At 37.7% G+C, this 19,142-nt stretch overlaps 1 protein-coding gene across 1 annotated transcript in view; it reads right to left on the reverse strand.

Moving 5' to 3' along the window:
- The window catches only part of LOC309957939 (uncharacterized protein C1orf21), a 226,242-nt gene that overhangs the window by 22,942 nt on the left and 184,158 nt on the right, over positions 1 to 19,142 (reverse strand). Inside the window, exon 4 of the mRNA XM_082833493.1 lies at positions 5,952 to 6,028. Coding sequence (XP_082689619.1) covers positions 5,952 to 6,028 — 77 coding nt within the window. The remainder of the gene's footprint in view (positions 1 to 5,951; positions 6,029 to 19,142) is intronic.

Genomic DNA, 19,142 nt, shown 5'->3' on the forward strand with positions numbered 1-19,142 from the left:
AAGCTTCCAAACAATAAACACCTAAGCTGCGAAAGTATAAGAAGGCAAGGTCTTAATTCCCAAACACTTCACCTGCAAAAATGAAATTCCATTACTCCTGACAAATCTTAGCCTAAACACAGTTCTTTCTTTCTTTCTTTCTTTTCTTTTTTTTTTTTGCGGTACGCGGGCCTCTCACTGTCGTAGCCTCTCCCGTTGTGGAGCACAGGCTCCGGACGCGCAGGCTCAGCGGCCATGGCTCACGGGCCCAGCCGCTCCGCGGCATGTGGGATCCTCCCGGACCGGGGCACGAACCTGCGTCCCCTGCATCGGCAGGCGGACACTCAACCACTGCGCCACCAGGGAGGCCCCACAGTTATTTCTTCATGATCATCATTACTACTTTTCAATTGCACCTCAGGGGAGTGGGGTAATCCTAATCCTCACAGCAGGACATACCCTGGCTAGTAGTTCATGGCTCACTTTTATTTAGTTATTTTTAAAAATAACAGTATAATAAGCACCCATGAAACCAAAACAAAAAACCAAAGCTGCGATTTTTATTTATTTATTTTTTAACATCTTTATTGGAGTATAATTGCTTTACAATGGTGTGTTAGTTTCTGCTTTATAACAAAGTGAATCAGCTATACATATACATATGTTCCCATATCTCCTCCCTCTTATGTCTCCCTCCCACCCTCCCTATCCCACCCCTCTAGGTGGTCACAAAGCACAGAGCTGATCTCCCTGTGCTATGCGGCTGCTTCCCACTAGCTATCTATTTTAAATTTGGTAGTGTATATATGTCCACGCTACTCTCACTTTGTCCCAGCTTACCCTTCCCCCTCTCTGTGTTCTCAAGTCCATTCTCTAGTAGGTCTGCGTCTTTATTCCCGTCTTGCCCCTAGGTTCTTCATGACCTTTTGTTTTTAGATTCCATATATATGTGTTAGCATACGGTATTTGTTTTTCTCTTTCTGACTTACTTCACTCTGTATGACAGACTCTAGGTCCATCCACCTCACTGCAAATAACTCAATTCTGTTTCCTTTTATGGCTGAGTAATATTCCATTGTATATATGTGCCACATCTTCTTTATCCATTCATCTGTTGATGGACACTTAGGTTGCTTCCATGTCCTGGCTATTGTAAATAGAGCTGCAGTGAACATTGTGATACATGACTCTTTTTGAATTATGGTTTTTTCAGGGTATATGTCCAGTAGTGGGTTTGCTGGGTCGTATGGTAATTCTATTTTAAGTTTTTTAAGGAACCTCCATACTGTTCTCCATAGTGGCTGTATTAATTTACATTCCCACCAACAGTGCAAGAGGGTTCCCTTTTCTCCACACCCTCTCCAGCATTTATTGTTTGTAGATTTTTTGATGATGGCCATTCTGACTGGTATGAGGTGATACCTCATTGTAGTTTTGATTTGCATTTCTCTAATGATTAGTGATGTTGAGCATCCTTTCATTTGTTTGTTGGCAATCTGTATATTTTCTTTGGAGAAATGTCTGTTTAGGTCTTCTGCCCATTTTTGGATTGGGTTTTTTTTTTTTTTTTTTTGATATTGAGCTGCTTATAAATTTTGGAGATTAATCCTTTGTCAGTTACTTCATTTGAAAATATTTTCTCCCATTCTGAGGGTTGTCTTTTCGTCTTGTTTATGTTTTCCTTTGCTGTGCAAAAGCTTTGAAGTTTCATTAGGTCCCATTTGTTTATATTTGTTTTTATTTCCATTTCTCTAGGAGGTGGGTCAAAAAGGATCTTGCTGTGATTTATGTCATAGAGTGTTCTGCCTAGGTTTTCCTCTAAGAGTTTGATAGTGTCTGGCCTTACATTTAAGTCTTTAATCCATTTTCAGTTTATTTTTGTGGATGGTGTTAGGAGGTGTTCTAATTTCATTCTTTTATATGTAGCTATCCAGTTTTCCCAGCACCTCTTATTGAAGAGGCTGTCTTTTCCCCATTGTAAATTCTTGCCTCCTTTATCAAAAATAAGGTGACCATATGTGTGTGGGTTTATCTCTGGGCTTTCTATCCTGTTCCATTGATCTATATTTCTGTTTTTGTGCCAATACCATACTGTCTTGATTACTGTAGCTTTGTAGTATAGTCTGAAGTCTGGGAGCCTGATTCCTCCAGCTCCGTTTTTCTTTCTCAAGATTACTTTGGCTATTCGGGGTCTTTTGTGTTTCCATACAAATTGTGAAATTATTTGTTCTAGTTCTGTGAAAAATGCCATTGGCAGTTTGATAGGGATCACACTGAATCTGTCGATTGCTTTGGGTAGTATAGTCATTTTCACAATGTTGATTCTTCCAATCCAAGAACATGGTATATCTCTCCATCTGTTTATATCATTTTTAATTTCTTTCATCAACGTCTTATAGTTTTCTGCATACAGGTCTTTTGTCTCCTTAGGTTTATTCCTAGGTATTTTATTCTTTTCGTTGCAATGGTAAATGGGAGTGTTTCCATAACTTCTCTTTCAGATTTTTTTCATCATTAGTGTATAGGAATCCAAGAGATTTCTGTGCATTAATTTTGTATCCTACTACTTTACCAAATTCATTGATCAGCTCTAGTAGTTTTCTGGTAGCATCTTTAGGATTCTCTATGTATAGTACCATGTCATCTGTAAACTGTGACAGCTTTACTTCTTCTTTTCCGATTTGGATTCCTTTTATTTCTTTTTCTTCTCTGATTGCTGTGGCTAAAACTTCCAAAACTATGTTGAATAACAGTGGTGAGTGTGGGCAACCTTGTCTTCTTCCTGATCTTAGAGGAAATAGTTTCAGTTTTTCACCATTGAGAACAATGTTGGCTGTAGGTTTGTCATATATGGCCTTTAATATGTTGAGGTTAAGTTCCCTCTACAAAGCTGCGATCTTAACAAGATCGTAGAGGTTACTTACGTCCCACCCATGTGTGTTACTCCCAACTCAAGGGAACCATCATGTCCCTGCTTTCCTTTTACATAGCTTTACTCTATCTCTCTATGTGCTTAAAAAGCAGATGATTTATTTTAGTTGTTTTTAACTTTACAGAGTGCATTATGCTCTGTGTAATGTTGCAGGACTTACTCTTTGTTCTAGTGCTATACTGCTAGGGTCCATCCAGCGTTGTGCATTGTTGCAGTGCATTCGTTTTAACTGCTAATATTCCACTGTGTGAATACAGTGTTGTTCATCTATACAATATCCTGTCAAAGGGCATTTGGGTTTTTTCTAATTGTTAAGGTGTTCTTACCAAGTGTCAGACACTGTGATAAGAACCGGGCATACATTACTTCATTTAAGCCCCAGCCCTATAAGACAGGATTTTTCACCAACATTTTTCTTGGAGAAAACTGAAGCTCACAGACATAAGGTCACTGGCCTGAGATTACAAAGTCAGTAAGAATGTGCTCTACGTGGTGCATCAAATGAAGATGTGAGCATTATCTGCCTTCATTATTAATAAATCTGCCATTATCAGGTATGGGATTGTCCTTCCACTCATGGGGAAAAAGCCTCATCTTATTTTATACAGCTGCATAATAAAGAATAATTTCCTGGAACCTATATTATGTCAACGAGTAGAAAAAGTAAACTCCTTCTCTTAGCCCTCCAGAAATATTTCTTAGTTGAATTCCAGAAACCCAATGATCTGACTCACAGTTTAAAATACACACACACACACACACACACACACACACACACACACACACACACGAGCATTATGCTGTGTGAAGAACAGGGGATTTTCTTCATAATTTTAATGTAAACACATGAGCCAATTTAATCAACTTCTCTGAAAGCTTCAGCACATGTGTGTCTGCAAAGCATGCTATTTCAATGTGTCAAAGTTAAGTAAGTATTTGCTTTAAAGGAAAAAAGAAATTTTCAATAGAGTCTTTTTCTAGAAGCATTTAAAAGGAGTATATATCTAATGGCTTGGATGAAAAGATGATTTGGTAGTGTTATCAGGTATCTGCTATCCTCAGAGGCAGATAAAATTAGTGTAGATAAAAGTGATTACAAGTGAAGTGGATTAGGTAGGTTGTGATTATAGCATGACATTTACCTGAGGGTGAAAAAAATCAGTTGTCCCATTATACTGACACTGTAAATGATAAATGGATTTTAAAATGTCCAGTTTTCTTTGGAAGTAAAAAATTCAATCCCTGAGATCATTCACCACCCCTTGAAGAGTCCTAACCACCATATCACAGTAGCCATGGCTGCAGCAGTTCCAGACACTCAGCCAGGTTAAAGTGATTATGTTATTTTTGTCTCAACCTCCTGGGAAGAACCAAAGAACACAACTTTTTCCACTTATGATATTGATTTACATATATGTCATAGTTAAAAGTATTTGGGGATGGTGGTGACTGTGTCAGATGTACTTGTGTGATCAGCACCCTTAGGGAATTTGTTCATATTTAGGCAGAACAACACAAAAGAGGTTTGCAGCCTCTGGGGTTACAGCTTCTTTGAAGAAAGGGCAGGTAGCTTCAAAGTCACACAAGTGCATTTTATCACCAAGGTAGACTCAGTTTTAGAACAATATAGAAACTACTCATTATTCTCTTTAGCATTTTAATTTAGCATTTTAACTGTGAAATACTTAACACATAGAAAAGGAAACATAAAATGTTATTTGCACATTTTCAAATAATAATAATTAAAGGAACATGCATGTAACCACCACTCAGATTAAGAGATAGAACCTCTGGTCCCATTGTCTTCTATCCAGTAGAAAGAACCACTATTCTGAATTCAATGCCTCTTCATTTCCTTGCTTGCCTTTATTGTTTTACCACGTACATATATATAATATATGGCTTAGCTCTGCCTGTTTTTGCACTTTATATGCATGAAACTGTACATAGGCAGGTACTTCCACTTACCTTACTGGTACAACCTTACATTTCATGAGATTCCTCTATCTTGATCTGGGTAGCTATTGGTCATTCATTTTCACTGATATGTAGCATTCCCATCATAAGAATATACCACAGTTTTGTTATCCATTACATGTCTGATGGACATTTGGGTTTTATTTCCAAGAGCTTTGTTTTTTTGTTTTTGTTTTTTTTTGTTTTTTTGGCCATGTCACCGCCACGAGGCATGCAGCATCTTAGTTCCCCGACCAGGGATGGAACCCATGCCCTGTGCAGTGGAAGCGTGGAGTCTTAACCACTGACTGTCAGGAAAGTCCCATATCTTCAAGAGCTTTAAGAGCTCACGTAAACAGTGCTGCTATGGACATTTCAAAATATGCCTGCTGGCACACATGCACAAGAGTTTCTCTAGGGTATACACCTGAGAGTGGAGTTGTTTTCCAAAGTAATTGTACCAGTTTATATCCCTACATTCTGGTAAACATTTTAGTATCATTAGCCTTCTAAATTTTTGCCAGTCTTGTGGTGTGAAATGGTATTTTTTCATATGCATTAGCTATTCATGTTTCCTCTTCAGTCAAGTGGTTGTTTACATCTTTAGCCTGCTTTTCTATGAGTTCTGTCTTCTCCTTATTGATTCATAGAATTACTTGATATATTCTGGAAACCCAAGTATTGTTAATTATATGTATTATAAATATATTCCATCATTTTGTGGCCTTTTACTCTCCTATAGTATATTTTGATAAACAGAAGTTCTTAATTTTAATGTACTCACAAAAATTAATCATTTTTCTTAAGATTTGCATCCTTTGTGACTTATTCCAAGTTTTTCCCTACCCCACGGTTATAAAGATATTCCCCTTCATTTTCTTCTAACTGATGTGAAGTGTCAGCTCTGTCATATATTGTGGGTCTGTTTTGGGTCTCTCTATTTTGCTCCATTAGACTAACTCACACTGTCTCAATTACTGAGGCTTTATCATAAGTCTTGGTTACATGGCAAGCAAAATGGAGCTCACTCTAAAAACATCTTTAGCTTTAAAAACAATATAGGAAAATAGGAACTAGAACTTACTTTGCTCTGGGTTGATGAACTAATCCCGGAATCTCTTTATTAGTTTTAAGTCTTACATTTGAACTGGCACTTTTTTCCTGAAACACATAAACGCACATGTAAAAGACAAGATGAGAATCAGCAATTAAACAAGAGCATAAATTTTCATCAACAAAACGTTAGATTTGTTTGGGAGCCTCTGAGGTTGGGGAGGACAGAAGTCCTTACAAAGATGTCACACAGTACAAGTAGAACTGCCGAATATTTTAACAGGGAACGTTGTCATGAGAAGAGGAATTAACTTTTATAAGAGCTATGGCTCCTTTTAGAAAATAACGTGTGAGTAATATTTGATTTTTAGGTGGAGTTACTGAAAACAGTAAGAGAATCAAAGAACAGAAGATTCTAGTGAAAAGGAACAGCGGTAGTTCAACCACAGCCATTGTTTGCTTGCCCAGGTTAAGTGACTTTGTGCATTTTATTTGTGAAAGACAACTGCAGTTACTGACACATAAAGTTTGCATAAGGCCCTAGCAGTGACAGGGACAAGAACATGACTAAAAATAGCCAATATTTTCCATGTATAATGAATATTGAGATTGAATTTAATTAAATTAATGAAATCAATACTAGCCTGTATTCCAGAAATACTTCTTTGGCTTTTAGCCTGATCTGATTTCTTATTCCCAGTAAACCAGCCGCATAGGAAAGAAATACTCTCAAATCTTAAAATACAAGTATATCAGTAAGCACACTGTCTCAATACTACTACTGCTTTGTGACTTTACATTATCTTTAAAAAAATATTTAAGGTGCTCTAAAATTTGCTCTCTAAATATACCCTCGAAAATGAAAGGAAGGACTATTCTAAACCTACTTAACAGGTGACTATATACACTCAAGGAACCTGAGGTGTGGCAATAATTAAAGACCTGGGGTAGGTAGGGGTAAGGAATAAAAAAGTCCTGTGGGCCGACCCACCATTCTCACCACAGGCAGAGTGATGTGGGATGGCACATAAACAGATGGTCCCCAAATGAGCTCTTTCAAGAGCTCATTATTTCTCCTAGGATAGCAGAAGCCACGTAAATCAGTGAAACTGCAACGACTTACATGCCTGGTTGTTTGCTATTTACCATCAAACATGAGCATATCTGTATAACGTCAGTCCTCCAAAATAGACGGTAATTTTGTTTGTGATCTTCCAGGAGAAGAAACAATCATTACAGTTCTTTTGCAGTCTAGCTTACCTTATTTACCTCACACTAAACTCGAGAATGTTTTCATGAACATTTAAAAAGTATAAAATATATACTGTTCCCTCTGCTGATGTAGTCAGTGAACAACAGATGAACCACCTTATTTTTTTACAAAGAAGGTGGGAGAACAATTGGAAAACTTTAATGCACTAAGTCCAGGAGGGCGGGACCCACATCCCTTCTTTACAACTGGGACAACAGTGCCTGGCTAGGGGCCTGGCACTCCATGGGAGTCACTCATCGAATACTGGTAGAACAAATAAATGATGTCAGCACATAATTAACTTTTCTAAACATAGATAAAAATAGCTCAGCTGTAGTCTCTCTGCAGGGCTGAAGATGTAGGTTCCCTCCAAATGAGTCATTTTCTCCCTTAAACTTTATGTGTGCTTGGATTAAGCACTGAAAATGGATGTATTTGATGTGACAGAACCTTATACTTTTTCTCTATTCACATAATTTGCTAATAAACTCTTTGAACTTAAATGATGCATCATAATTTTAAACATTGCTAAGGCAGGAAAGAGACTTCTAATTCTAAGAATGCAAAGACATATAATTATATTCTGTTTCTATTCAATTTATTAAACTGTACCCTTCATAACTATACTGTCTCACCAAATCTTCCTTAAAAACACATTGTGTGGTTGCTAAAAAAAGAAGGAACCGCCCCAAACAGAGACTCAATAGATGGGGAGGACACTTTAGGATATCTCAATAGATGGCGAGGACACTTTAGGACATCAGGCACAGACGTGCCCTTCCAGGAAGTGAGAGTACCCAAGGTGAGGCAGAGATGGGGGGTGAGGGCATGGGGGATGGGGAGGAAGCAGCTGGGGATTTCCTGGTTACAAATATATATATATATATAATTACATAGAGATTTCTATCTATTTTGTACTTATAATGTATTTGTTTTTACAAATTACCACTCATCAAGATCAGTAACAACTCACCACATGTTATTCTAACCGGTTGCATACATCAACTCATTTTAACGTTCACAAGTATATATATATATTAATTTACTTTTATGCCCACATACCTCTCTGAGATAGGTATCATTATTTTCCCCATTTTATAAATGAGGAAGCTGAGGCATGGAGAGGTGAAACACTTACTGGGATTCTACAAGTAATAAGTAATAGCGTTGGGATTTGAATTCATGCAGAATGGCCCCAGAGTTCATGCTATTAGCCACTAGGCCAGTAGTCCTCAAAGTTTTTAGTATCAAGACCTCTTACCTATATTCTGCAAATTTTGATACATTTCATTACACAAGATGAAAAAAATCACATTTGTTAAAATCAGCATCAATCTCATGAGAAAAATCTTTCTTTTTAATTTTAATTTTAATTTCTGGCTGCGCTGCGCAGCATGTGGGATCTTAGTTCCCCAACCAGGGATCGAACCCGTATCGCCTGCATTGGAAGTGCAGAGTCTTAACCACTGGACCGCCAGGGAAGTCCCTCATGAGAAAAGTCTTGACAAAAGGTCAAGTTCATAGTGGTGGATACAAGTTTTCCAAAATTCTAATTTTGGTTTAATATTCGAATTTTATGACCAGCAACAAACACTGACAATTGTTTTCTTTGGAGTAACGGGCTCTATTTGGTCATTTTAGAGAAACTGTTTGCCAAATACCCAAATCTGAATATCCATAATTTGACTGCCAGGCACTTTTTTTCTACAGTAGAGATGGTGTCCCACAAAAAAACAGCTGCAAGTTCAGCTTGCAACTCAATCAACTGCAGAAGTGCTTTTCCTTGAGACAAAGATCTTATTAAAAAATAAGAAGATATGCATCTAAGATCTAAGAGTTAAAAACTTCAATAATTTCTACTGCTTCATTAAGGGCATTCTTTTTTTTAAGAATCAATTTTATTTATTTATGGTTGCGTTGGGTCTTCGTTGCTGCCCACGGGCTTTCTTTAGTTGTGGCGAGCGGGCTTCTCATTGCGGTGGCTTCTCTTGCTGCGGAGCACGGACTCTAGGGCATGTGGGCTTCAGTAGTTGTGGCTCGCAGGCTCTAGAGCGCAGGCTCAGTAGTTGTGGCGCATGGGCCTCAGTAGCTGTGGCTTGCGGGGTGTAGAGCACAAGCTCAGTAGTTGTGGCACACGGGCTTAGTTACTCCGTGGCATCTTCCTGGACCAGGGATTGAACCCGTGTCCCCTGCATTGGCAGGTGGATTCTTAACCCCTGCGCCACCAGGGAAGTCCCCATCAAGGGCATTCTTAAGTGAAAATAGAATATATTCTTCCACTATGCTTGGTGGTGGTGACTACTAATAACTACTATTAGTACTACTAATAATAGTACTACTATGACTACTAATAAGGTGTGGTGCCAATGCCTGGATTTGTGCTAAGGCACAGGCAGTTATACCCACCATTGCTTTTGCACCATCAGTACAAATGTCAACAGCTATTTGCCTTCAAAAAGGCAAATAGCTTCTTTATTATTAGGAAAATGACTTTGAAGACTCCCTGAGAATATCTCAGGAACCTCCAGGGGTCTGCAGGCCACACCTGAATTATATATAGTGCCTTTCTATTTCTTTTGCATAGAAAAGAACTTTCAATTATTTAATTGTGGTATACGCTTTAAGAAAAAATATTTAACTGCCTTATTGAGATAAAATCTATATTCCATACAATTCCCCCATTATAAATGTATGATTAAATGATTTTAGTAAATTTATAGAGCTGTGCAATTATCACCATAATCCAGTTTTAGAACAGTTAGATCAGCCCCAAAAGTTTCGTCATACCCATTTGTTCTCATCTGTAGGCCCCGGCCACCACAGATCTGCTTTCTGTCTCTACAAATTTGCTTTGTCTAGATTCACATAAATGGAATCATACAATATATAGCCTTTTGCATCTGGCATTTTCCACTTAGCATAATGTTTTCGAGGTTCATCTATACTTCAGCATATTTCAGTGTTTCATTTATTTTAATTGCTAGATAATATTCCAATGTATGGGTATACTGTATTTTGTTTATCCATGCATAACTTGATGAACATATGGACTGTTTCCAGTTTGTGGCTATTACGAATAATGCTGCTATGAACATTTGTATACAAGTCTTTGTGTGAACATACATTTTCATTTCTCTTGGGTAGACTCTAAGGAGTGGAACTGCTAGATTATATGATAAGTTTATATTTGACTATTTAAGATGTCACCAAACTGTTTTCCAAAGTGGCTGTGTCATTTTACATTCCCACCAGCAGTGCATGATGGTTCCAGTTTCTCTACCTCCCTGTCAACACTTGGTATTGTCTTTTCAATTACAGTCATTCAAGTGGGTGTCTCATTGTGGGCTTTATTTATTTTACAAATTTTATTTATTTGGATTTGTTCTTATAGGTCTTTCTATCAGAACACCTAGCACCTTGCTACATGGGAGCATATATATGCTTACTGGCTCGCTGTATTTACATCAAGAAGTCAGTTTTATATTTGTTTACAAACACCAATTAACTTCTGCTTTGGGTTTGTTTGTTGGGGAAGGAGAAGTTTAAAGAGACCTGTCTTTAAAAAAAGAAACAACAGGGCTTCCCTGGTGGCGCAGTGGTTGGGAGTCCGCCTGCCGATGCAAGGGACACGGGTTTGTGCCCTGGGCCGGGAAGATCCCACATGCCGCGGAGCGGCTGGGCCCGTGAGCCATGGCCACTGAGCCTGCGCGTCCGGAGCCTGTGCTCCGCAACGGGAGAGGCCACGACAGCGAGAGGCCCGCGTACCGCAAAAAGAAAAAAAGAAAGAAAGAAACAACAAGCAAACAAACAAAACCAAGAAAGGCGAGAGGAAGGATGAGACTGATGGGAGTCTCAGATGGAGCAGATCCAACAGAGAGGGCTGAGAGCCATGCCACATTTGGGGTACTCCAGGAATAGAAACAGAGAACTAAATTGGGAGATGACGGAAGAGGTAACTAAGATATTATTTCCCTTGGCAAGAAAAAACTATTTTAATGGCATCTGACACTCATAAAATAAGTACTAAAATAAACTGGGACCAAGCGGGATTAAGATGAAGCCACTGAAAGGGCCCTCAGCAGGCAGTTTGTAGAGCTGTGTTTTTATGATCCATCCATATTGGTATCAGAATCATCTAAGACGCTTGTCAAAATACAGATTCCAAGGCCCTACACAATACCTCCTAAGTGTCAGATGCTGGGATTGCGCCCGGGAATCTGCATTTTAAACAAGAGTCCTAGGTGACTCTTAACTCAAAAAAGTTTGAGGACTTTTATTTCAGAGAAAAGGTACCTTTGTACCTTAGAATTCTCCCTCTTGGCCTTCCACAGAGCAGTTTTCAAACTGAGCCCTGGGGTTCTGCAGAGCTGCCTCAGGGGTCAATAACAAGGTCTCTCAGAGCAGCAATCCCTTGAACTGTACATTCAGGGGCTTTCAACTGATGCTGGACAAAAACATCCATTTCTCAAAAATGTTTGCAAACTAATGTCAGGTAGTGACAGGTTTATTTAAACAGCAAATCAAACAACTTCTCCTTTGCTTGCAATTTTATTTCTTTATGAACAGAACACACTTGTCAGTGTCTAGAGTAAACTTATCATTCTCTTCTTAGCTTCTCTCATGTTGAAGACAGTCAAACTGAAATATATTTATTCTGCTGCTTCCAATCTCGGGGGGCATTTCCTAAAGGGAAAGTCAGAATTCCAAGAGAAACTGACAGCTTCTTTACAAAGTCCTCTTGAACTTCAGCTCCTTAATTCTGAAGGAAGCAGCACAACGCATTCAGGGAGTTGAAGAAAGTACCCCCCTCCCCGTTGGTGAAGGAAGGAGTTTCTTTCCTCCTATCACTTCTTTGCCTGTGTCGTCCCACTGAGTCTGGGTCCTGGGCGGTTCCCAGAGTTGGTCTGGGTTGGAAGTGTGAGGAGGAATTTCATTTTTTTTTTTTTCTGGGCCCAACGGCAGGAAGTTCTGTCTTATAAAGAAATCTCAGGGGCCAGATGGATGGAGGAAGCTGGAGGCCTAGAGAAAAATAGTGGGAGTTGGAGTACTAGCTTCTGGAACCTGCTAATGAGGGGCCACACAGAGAAAAGATACAAAAGCACTAAACACGAACTCTCAGTGGGTTTTCCTCTATACAAAGACTGTGTGTGTGTGCATTTTAACCACTGCATTTCAGAAAGTACCTGAAAACTAGAAAAGGTAAATACTTTAACTAGAATTAGGAGATTTTTGGGGGGTACACACACATTTAAAAATAAGAACACGTTCAGCTATAACATAAATAATGAGTAATCATTCCAGCTTCTGGGGAGTGTCCCATACGATATACTCTCTGAGAAAACAATCTCATTTGATGTTGTACAAATTTGTGTGATTTCCTAAGTAGTATTAACACAAGTAGGACACCACCTCCTTCAAATATAAAGGAACAGTATCTTCTATCTTCAGAGAGATGGTGATTAGCTGAGCCACATTTATTCTACCAGAATTTCTGGATGCTAGCAAATGGCAAGGCACAAGCTACGCAATGCAACTGTTGACTTGGGCCCACCGGTATCATGATTACGTGAGGTCAACATAATGATAATTACCCGCCCATGGAGATTATTAGAATTATTAGTATTTTGTTAGAACTATTTAGTAGTGATGAAATTGGCATGGAAAGTCTCAACTTTATGGAAATTCTTTCTATAAATTAAAATATAACCATGTACCTCATTTTATATCAAGTAAATGTTAAGTGGAGCAAATCAGTTTTAAGGCATCAAGTATTTTTCACATAGTTGTTTCACAAGGTAGATTGGAAACATTTAAAATAATCTTTAGAAAGTAAACAGAGTTTTAAGAAATTGCTCAGAACAGATTTTACTGTTTACCAACAAACCTAGAACCAAGTCTTTAAGTTACTATGTCAGGAATTAAAAGAAACAAGCTACATTCACAGAAAGATAGACAAGATGAAAAGACAGAGGGCTACATACCAGATGAAGGAACAAGATAAAACCCCAGAAAAACAACTAAATGAAGTGGAGATAGGCAACCTTCCAGAAAAAGAATTCAGAATAGTGATAGTGAAGATGATCCAGGACCTTGGAAAAACAATGGAGGCAAAGACTGAGAAGATGCAAGAAATGTTTAACAAAGACCTAGAAGAATTAAAGAACAAACAAACAGAGATGAACAATACAATAACTGAAATGAAAACTACACTAGAAGAAATCAATAGCAGAAAAACTGAGGCAGAAGAATGGATAAGTGACCTGGAAGACAGAATGGTGGAATTCACTGCTGTGGAACAGATTAAAGAAAAACTAATGAAAAGAAATGAAGACAGCCTAAGAGACGTCAGGGACAACATTAAACACAACAACATTCACATTATAGGGGTCCCAGAAGGAGAAGAGAGAGAGAAAGGACCCGAGAAAATATTTGAAGAGATTATAGTCAAAAACTTCCCTAACATGGGAAAGGGAATAGCCACATAAGTCCAGAAACGCAGCGATCCCCATACAGGATAAACCCAAGGAGAAACATGCCGAGACACATAGTAATCAAACTGGCAAAAATTAAAGACAAAGAAAAATTATTGAAAGCAGCAAGGGAAAAACGAAAAGTAACATACAAGGGAACACACATAAGGTTAACAGCTGATTTCTCAGCAGAAACTCTACAAGCCAGAAGGGAGTGGCATGATATACTTAAAGTGATGAAGGGGAAGAAACTACAACCAAGATAACTCTACCCAGCAAGGATCTCATTCAGATTTGATGGAGAAATCAAAAGCTTTACAGTCAAGCAAAAGCTAAGAGAATTCAGCACCAGCAAACCTGCTGTACAACAAATACTAAAGGAACTTCTCTAAGTGCGAAACACAAGAGAAGAAAAGGACCTACAAAAAAAACCCCAAAACAATTAAGAAAATGGTCATAGGAAAATACATATCGATAATTACCTTAAACGTGAATGGATTAAATGCTCCAACCAAAAGACACAGGCTTGCTGAATGGATACAAAAACAAGACCCATATATATGCTGTCTACAAGAGACCCATTTCAGACCTAGGGACACATACAGACTGAAAGTGAGGGGATGGAAAAAGATATTCCATGCAAATGGAAATCAAAAAAAGCTGGAGTAGCTATACTCATCAGATAAAATAGACTTTAAAATAAAGAATGTTACAAGAGACAAGGAAGAACACTACATAATGATCAATGGATCAATCCAAGAAGATATAACAATTATAAATATACATGCACCCAACACAGGAGCACCTCAATACATAAGGCAACTGCTAACAGCTATAAAAGAGGAAATCGATAGTAACACAATAATAGTGGGGGACTTTAGCACCTCACTTACACCAATGGACAGATCATCCAAAATGAAAATAAATAAGGAAACAGAAGCTTTAAATGACACAATAGACCAGATAGATTTAATTGATATTTATAGAACATTCCATCCAAAAACAGCAGATTACACTTTCTTCTCAAGGGCACAAGGAACATTCTCCAGGTAGATCCCATCTTGGGTCACAAATCAAGCCTCAGTAAATTTAAGAAAATTGAAATTATGTCAAGCATCTTTTCTGACCACAATGCTATGAGATTAGAAATGAATTACAGGGGAAAAAATGTGAAAAACACAATCATAAAGAGGCTAAACAATACGTTACTAAATAACCAGGAGATCACTGAAGAAATCAAAGAGGAAATCGAAAAATACCTAGAGACAAATGACAATGAAAACATGACGATCCAAAACCTATGGGATGCAGCAAAAGCAGTTCTAAGAGGGATGTTTATAGCTATATAAGCCTACCTCGAGAAACAAGAAAAATCTCAAATAACAATCTAACGTTACACCTAAAGGAACTAGAGAAAGAAGAACAAACAAAACCCAAAGTTAGCGGAAGGAAAGAAATCATAAAGATCAGAGCAGAAATAAATGAAATAGAAACAAAGAAAACAATAGCAAAGATCAATAAAACTAAAAGCTGGTTCTTTGAGAAGATAAACAAAATTGATAAACCATCAGCCAGATTCATCAAGAAAAAGAGAGAGAGGACTCAAATCAATAAAATTAGAAATGAAAAAGGAGAAGTTACAACAGACACCGCAGAAACACAAAGCATCCTAAGACACTACTACAAGCAACTCTATGCCAATAAAATGGACAACGTGGAAAAAAATGGACAAATTCTTAGAAATGTATAACCTTCCAAGACTGAACAAGGAAGAAATAGAAAATGTGAACAGACCAATCACAGGTAATGAAATTGAAACTGTGATTAAAAATCTTCCAACAATAAAAGTCCAGGACCAGATGGCTGCACAGGTGAATTCTGTCAAACATTTAGAGAAGAGCTAACACCCAACCTTCTCAAATTCTTCCAAAAAATAGCAGAGGAGGGAATACTCCCTAACTCATTCTATGAGGCCACCATCACCCTGATACTAAAACCAGACCAAGATACTACAAAAAAAGAAAATTACAGACCAATATCACTGATGAATATTGATGCAAAAATCCTCAACAAAATACTAGCAAACAGAATCCAACAACAGATTAAAAGGATCATACACCATGATCAAGTGGGATTTATCCCAGGGATGCAAGGGTTCTTCAATATATGCAAATCAATCAATGTGATACACCATATTAACAAATTGAAGAATAAAAACCATATGATCATCTCAATAGATGCAGAGAAAGCTTTTGACAAAATTCAACACCCATTTATGATAAAAACTCTCCAGAAAGTGGGCATAGAGGGAACCTACCTCAACATAATAAAGGCCATATATGACAAACCCACAGCAAACATCATTCTCAATGGTGAAAAACTGAAAGCATTTTCTTTAAGATCAGGAATGAGACAAGGATGTCCACTCTCACCACTATTATTCAACATAGTTTTGGAAGTCCTACCCATGGCAATCAGAGAAGAAAAAGAAATAAAAGGAATACAAACTGGAAAAGAAGAAGTAAAACTGTCACTGTTTGCATATGACATGATACTATACATAGAGAATCCTAAAAATGCCACAAGAAAACTACTAGAGCTAATCAATGAATTTGGTAAAGTTGTAGGGTACAAAATTAATGCACAGAAATCTCTTGCATTCCTATACAGTAATGATGAAAAAATCTGAAACAGAAATTATGGAAACACTCCCATTTACCAGTACAACAAAAAGAACAAAATACTAGGAATAAACCTACCTAGGGAGACAAAATACCCGTATGCAGAAAATTATAAGACACTGATGAAAGGAATTAAAGATGATACCAACAGATGGAGAGATATACCATGTTCTTCGATTGGAAGAATCAATATAGTGAAAATGACTATACTACCCAAAGCAATCTACAGATTCAATGCAATCCCTATCAAATTACCTATGGCATTTTTTATGGAAGTAGAACAAATCATCTTAAAATTTGTATGGAGACACAAAAGACCCCAAATAGCCAAAGCAGTCTTGAGAGAAAAAAACGGAGCTGAAGGAATCAAACTCCCTGACTTCAGACTATACTACAAAGCTACAGTAATCAAGACAATATGCTACGGGCACAAAAACAGAAACATAGATCAATGGAAGAAGATAGAAAGCCCAGAGATAAACCCATGCACCTATGGTCAACTAATCTATGACAAAGGAGGCAAAGACATACAATGGAGAAAAGACAGTTTCCTCAATAAGTAGTGCTGGGAAAACTGGACAGCTACATGTAAAAGAATGAAATTAGAACACTCCCTAACACCATACACAAAAATAAACTCAAAATGGATTCGAGACCTAAATGTAAGACCAGACGCTATAAAATTCTTAGAGGAAAACATAGGAAGAACACTCTGTGACATAAATCACAGCAAGATCTTTTTTGACCCACCTCCTAGAGTAATGGAAATAAAAACAAAAATAAACAAATGGGACCTAATGAAACTTCAAATTTTTGCACAGCAAAGGAAACCATAAACTAGACAAAAAGACAACCCTCAGAATGGGAGAAAATATTTGCAAACGAATGAACGGACAAAGGATTAATCTCCAAAATATATAAACAGCTCATGCAGCTCAATATTAAAGAAACAAACAACCCAATCCAAAAATGGGCAGACGACCTAAATAGACATTTCTCCAAAGAAGACATACAGATGGCCAAGAAGCACATGAAAAGCTGCTCAACATCACTAATTATTAGAGAAATGCGAATCAAAACTACAGTGAGGTATCACCTCACACAGGTTAGACTGGGCATCATCAGAAAACCTACAAACAACAAATGCTGGAGAGGGTGTGGGGAAAAGGGAACCCTCTTGCACTGCTGGTGGGAATGTAAATTGATACAGCCACTATGGAGAACAGTATGGAGGTTCCTTAAAGAACTAAAAATGGAATTACCATATGACCTGGCAATCCCACTACTGGGCATATACCCAGAGAAAACCGTAATTCAAAAAGACACATGCACCCCAATGTTCACTGCAGCACTATTTAAAATAGCCAGGTCATGGAAGCAACGTAAATGCCCATCGACAGATGAATGGATAAAGAAGTCGTGGTACATATATACAATGGACTATTACTCAGCCATAAAAAGAATTGAAATTGAGTCATTTGTTGAGACGTGGAGGGATCTAGAGACTGTCATACAGAGTGAAGTAAGTCAGAAAGAGAAAAACAAATATCGTATATTAACGCATGTATGTGGAACCTAGAAAAATGGCACAGATGAACCGGTTTGCAGGGCAGAAGTTGAGACACAGATGTAGAGAACAAACGTATGGACACCGATGGGGGGAAAACTGTGGTGGGGGTGGGGATGGTGGTGTGCTGATTTGGGTGATTGGGATTGACATTTATACACTGATGTGTATAAAAGTGATGAGTAGTAAGAACCTGCAGTATAAAAAAACAAAGAAACAAAAAAACAACTAATACTAAACTTTCTTTGGGTTATTTGTATGGAAATACGTTAATATAAATGTTTCAGACATTACATGAAATTTCTAAAAATCTTATATGTTCTGGTATAATGTTATAAGTCATAATTCTAGTTATTACTTTAAAATGTATATCTCAGAAATAACTAAATTTCCTTGTCAATTGCATTATGATGAACTTTCATCAAATGTTTAACTGTGGTCATTTCTAAGTCTTTTGTCATTTACAGGCAGTTCTGGGTGTACTCTGATGCTTTTGCAAAAATGTTCCTATAAAAGGGTTTCATCTTCAAGGAATTCATGGAAAAGGCTCTGACAGGTACAGGTTTCTGGTAACTGACTATACTGCTGAACTGAATGAGTAAGCATTTTCAGAACTCTAACGGAAAACTGATGAATTCATAAAAGTGCTAACAAAAGATCAAGATGAAAAAAGAATTAATTACATGGGACTGAGTGAACTGATGAGGATGATTATATTATTTGTGACTTTTTGTTTGAATAAAAAAAAATCCCACAAGGACTCAGAGGCAAAAGATATACAAATCAGTTTTCACTGCAAAGTAAAGGAGCTGCTACAGTGGAGGATTACTGGACTGAATGTCAATATTATGACACAGTATGTGTGTGTTTCGTGTTTGGTAATTGCAGTCGTTGTTGCTTTTGTTGTGGTCATCCATTTACAATGCTTGGTGTCAGTTTATCTCTTGTAAAAATAAAATAGAGAGTGTGTGTGTGAGTTGTGGAAACAAATAAAAAAAACAAGCTATAATGTTATAAATCACACTGAGAATTATAAGTTAAGGATGTTTTCCACAAGATGATATATCTCCAGGTTTTTCTAATTTCGAAGAACCGTATTCAGTTTTTGGCTAAGATGCCAAAAACTTAGGACAGGGTAGGTTATGCTGCAGTAAAAAACAACCCCTGATATCAGTAGTTTAATAATATACAAGTTTATGTCTTACACCTTCTGCATGTCCAGTGCAGGCTGGCAGGAGAGCTCTGCTCATCC

Source organism: Leucopleurus acutus, assembly GCF_964270905.1.
Source record: "Leucopleurus acutus genome assembly, chromosome: 2".
Taxonomy (NCBI): Eukaryota; Metazoa; Chordata; class Mammalia; order Artiodactyla; family Delphinidae; genus Leucopleurus; species Leucopleurus acutus.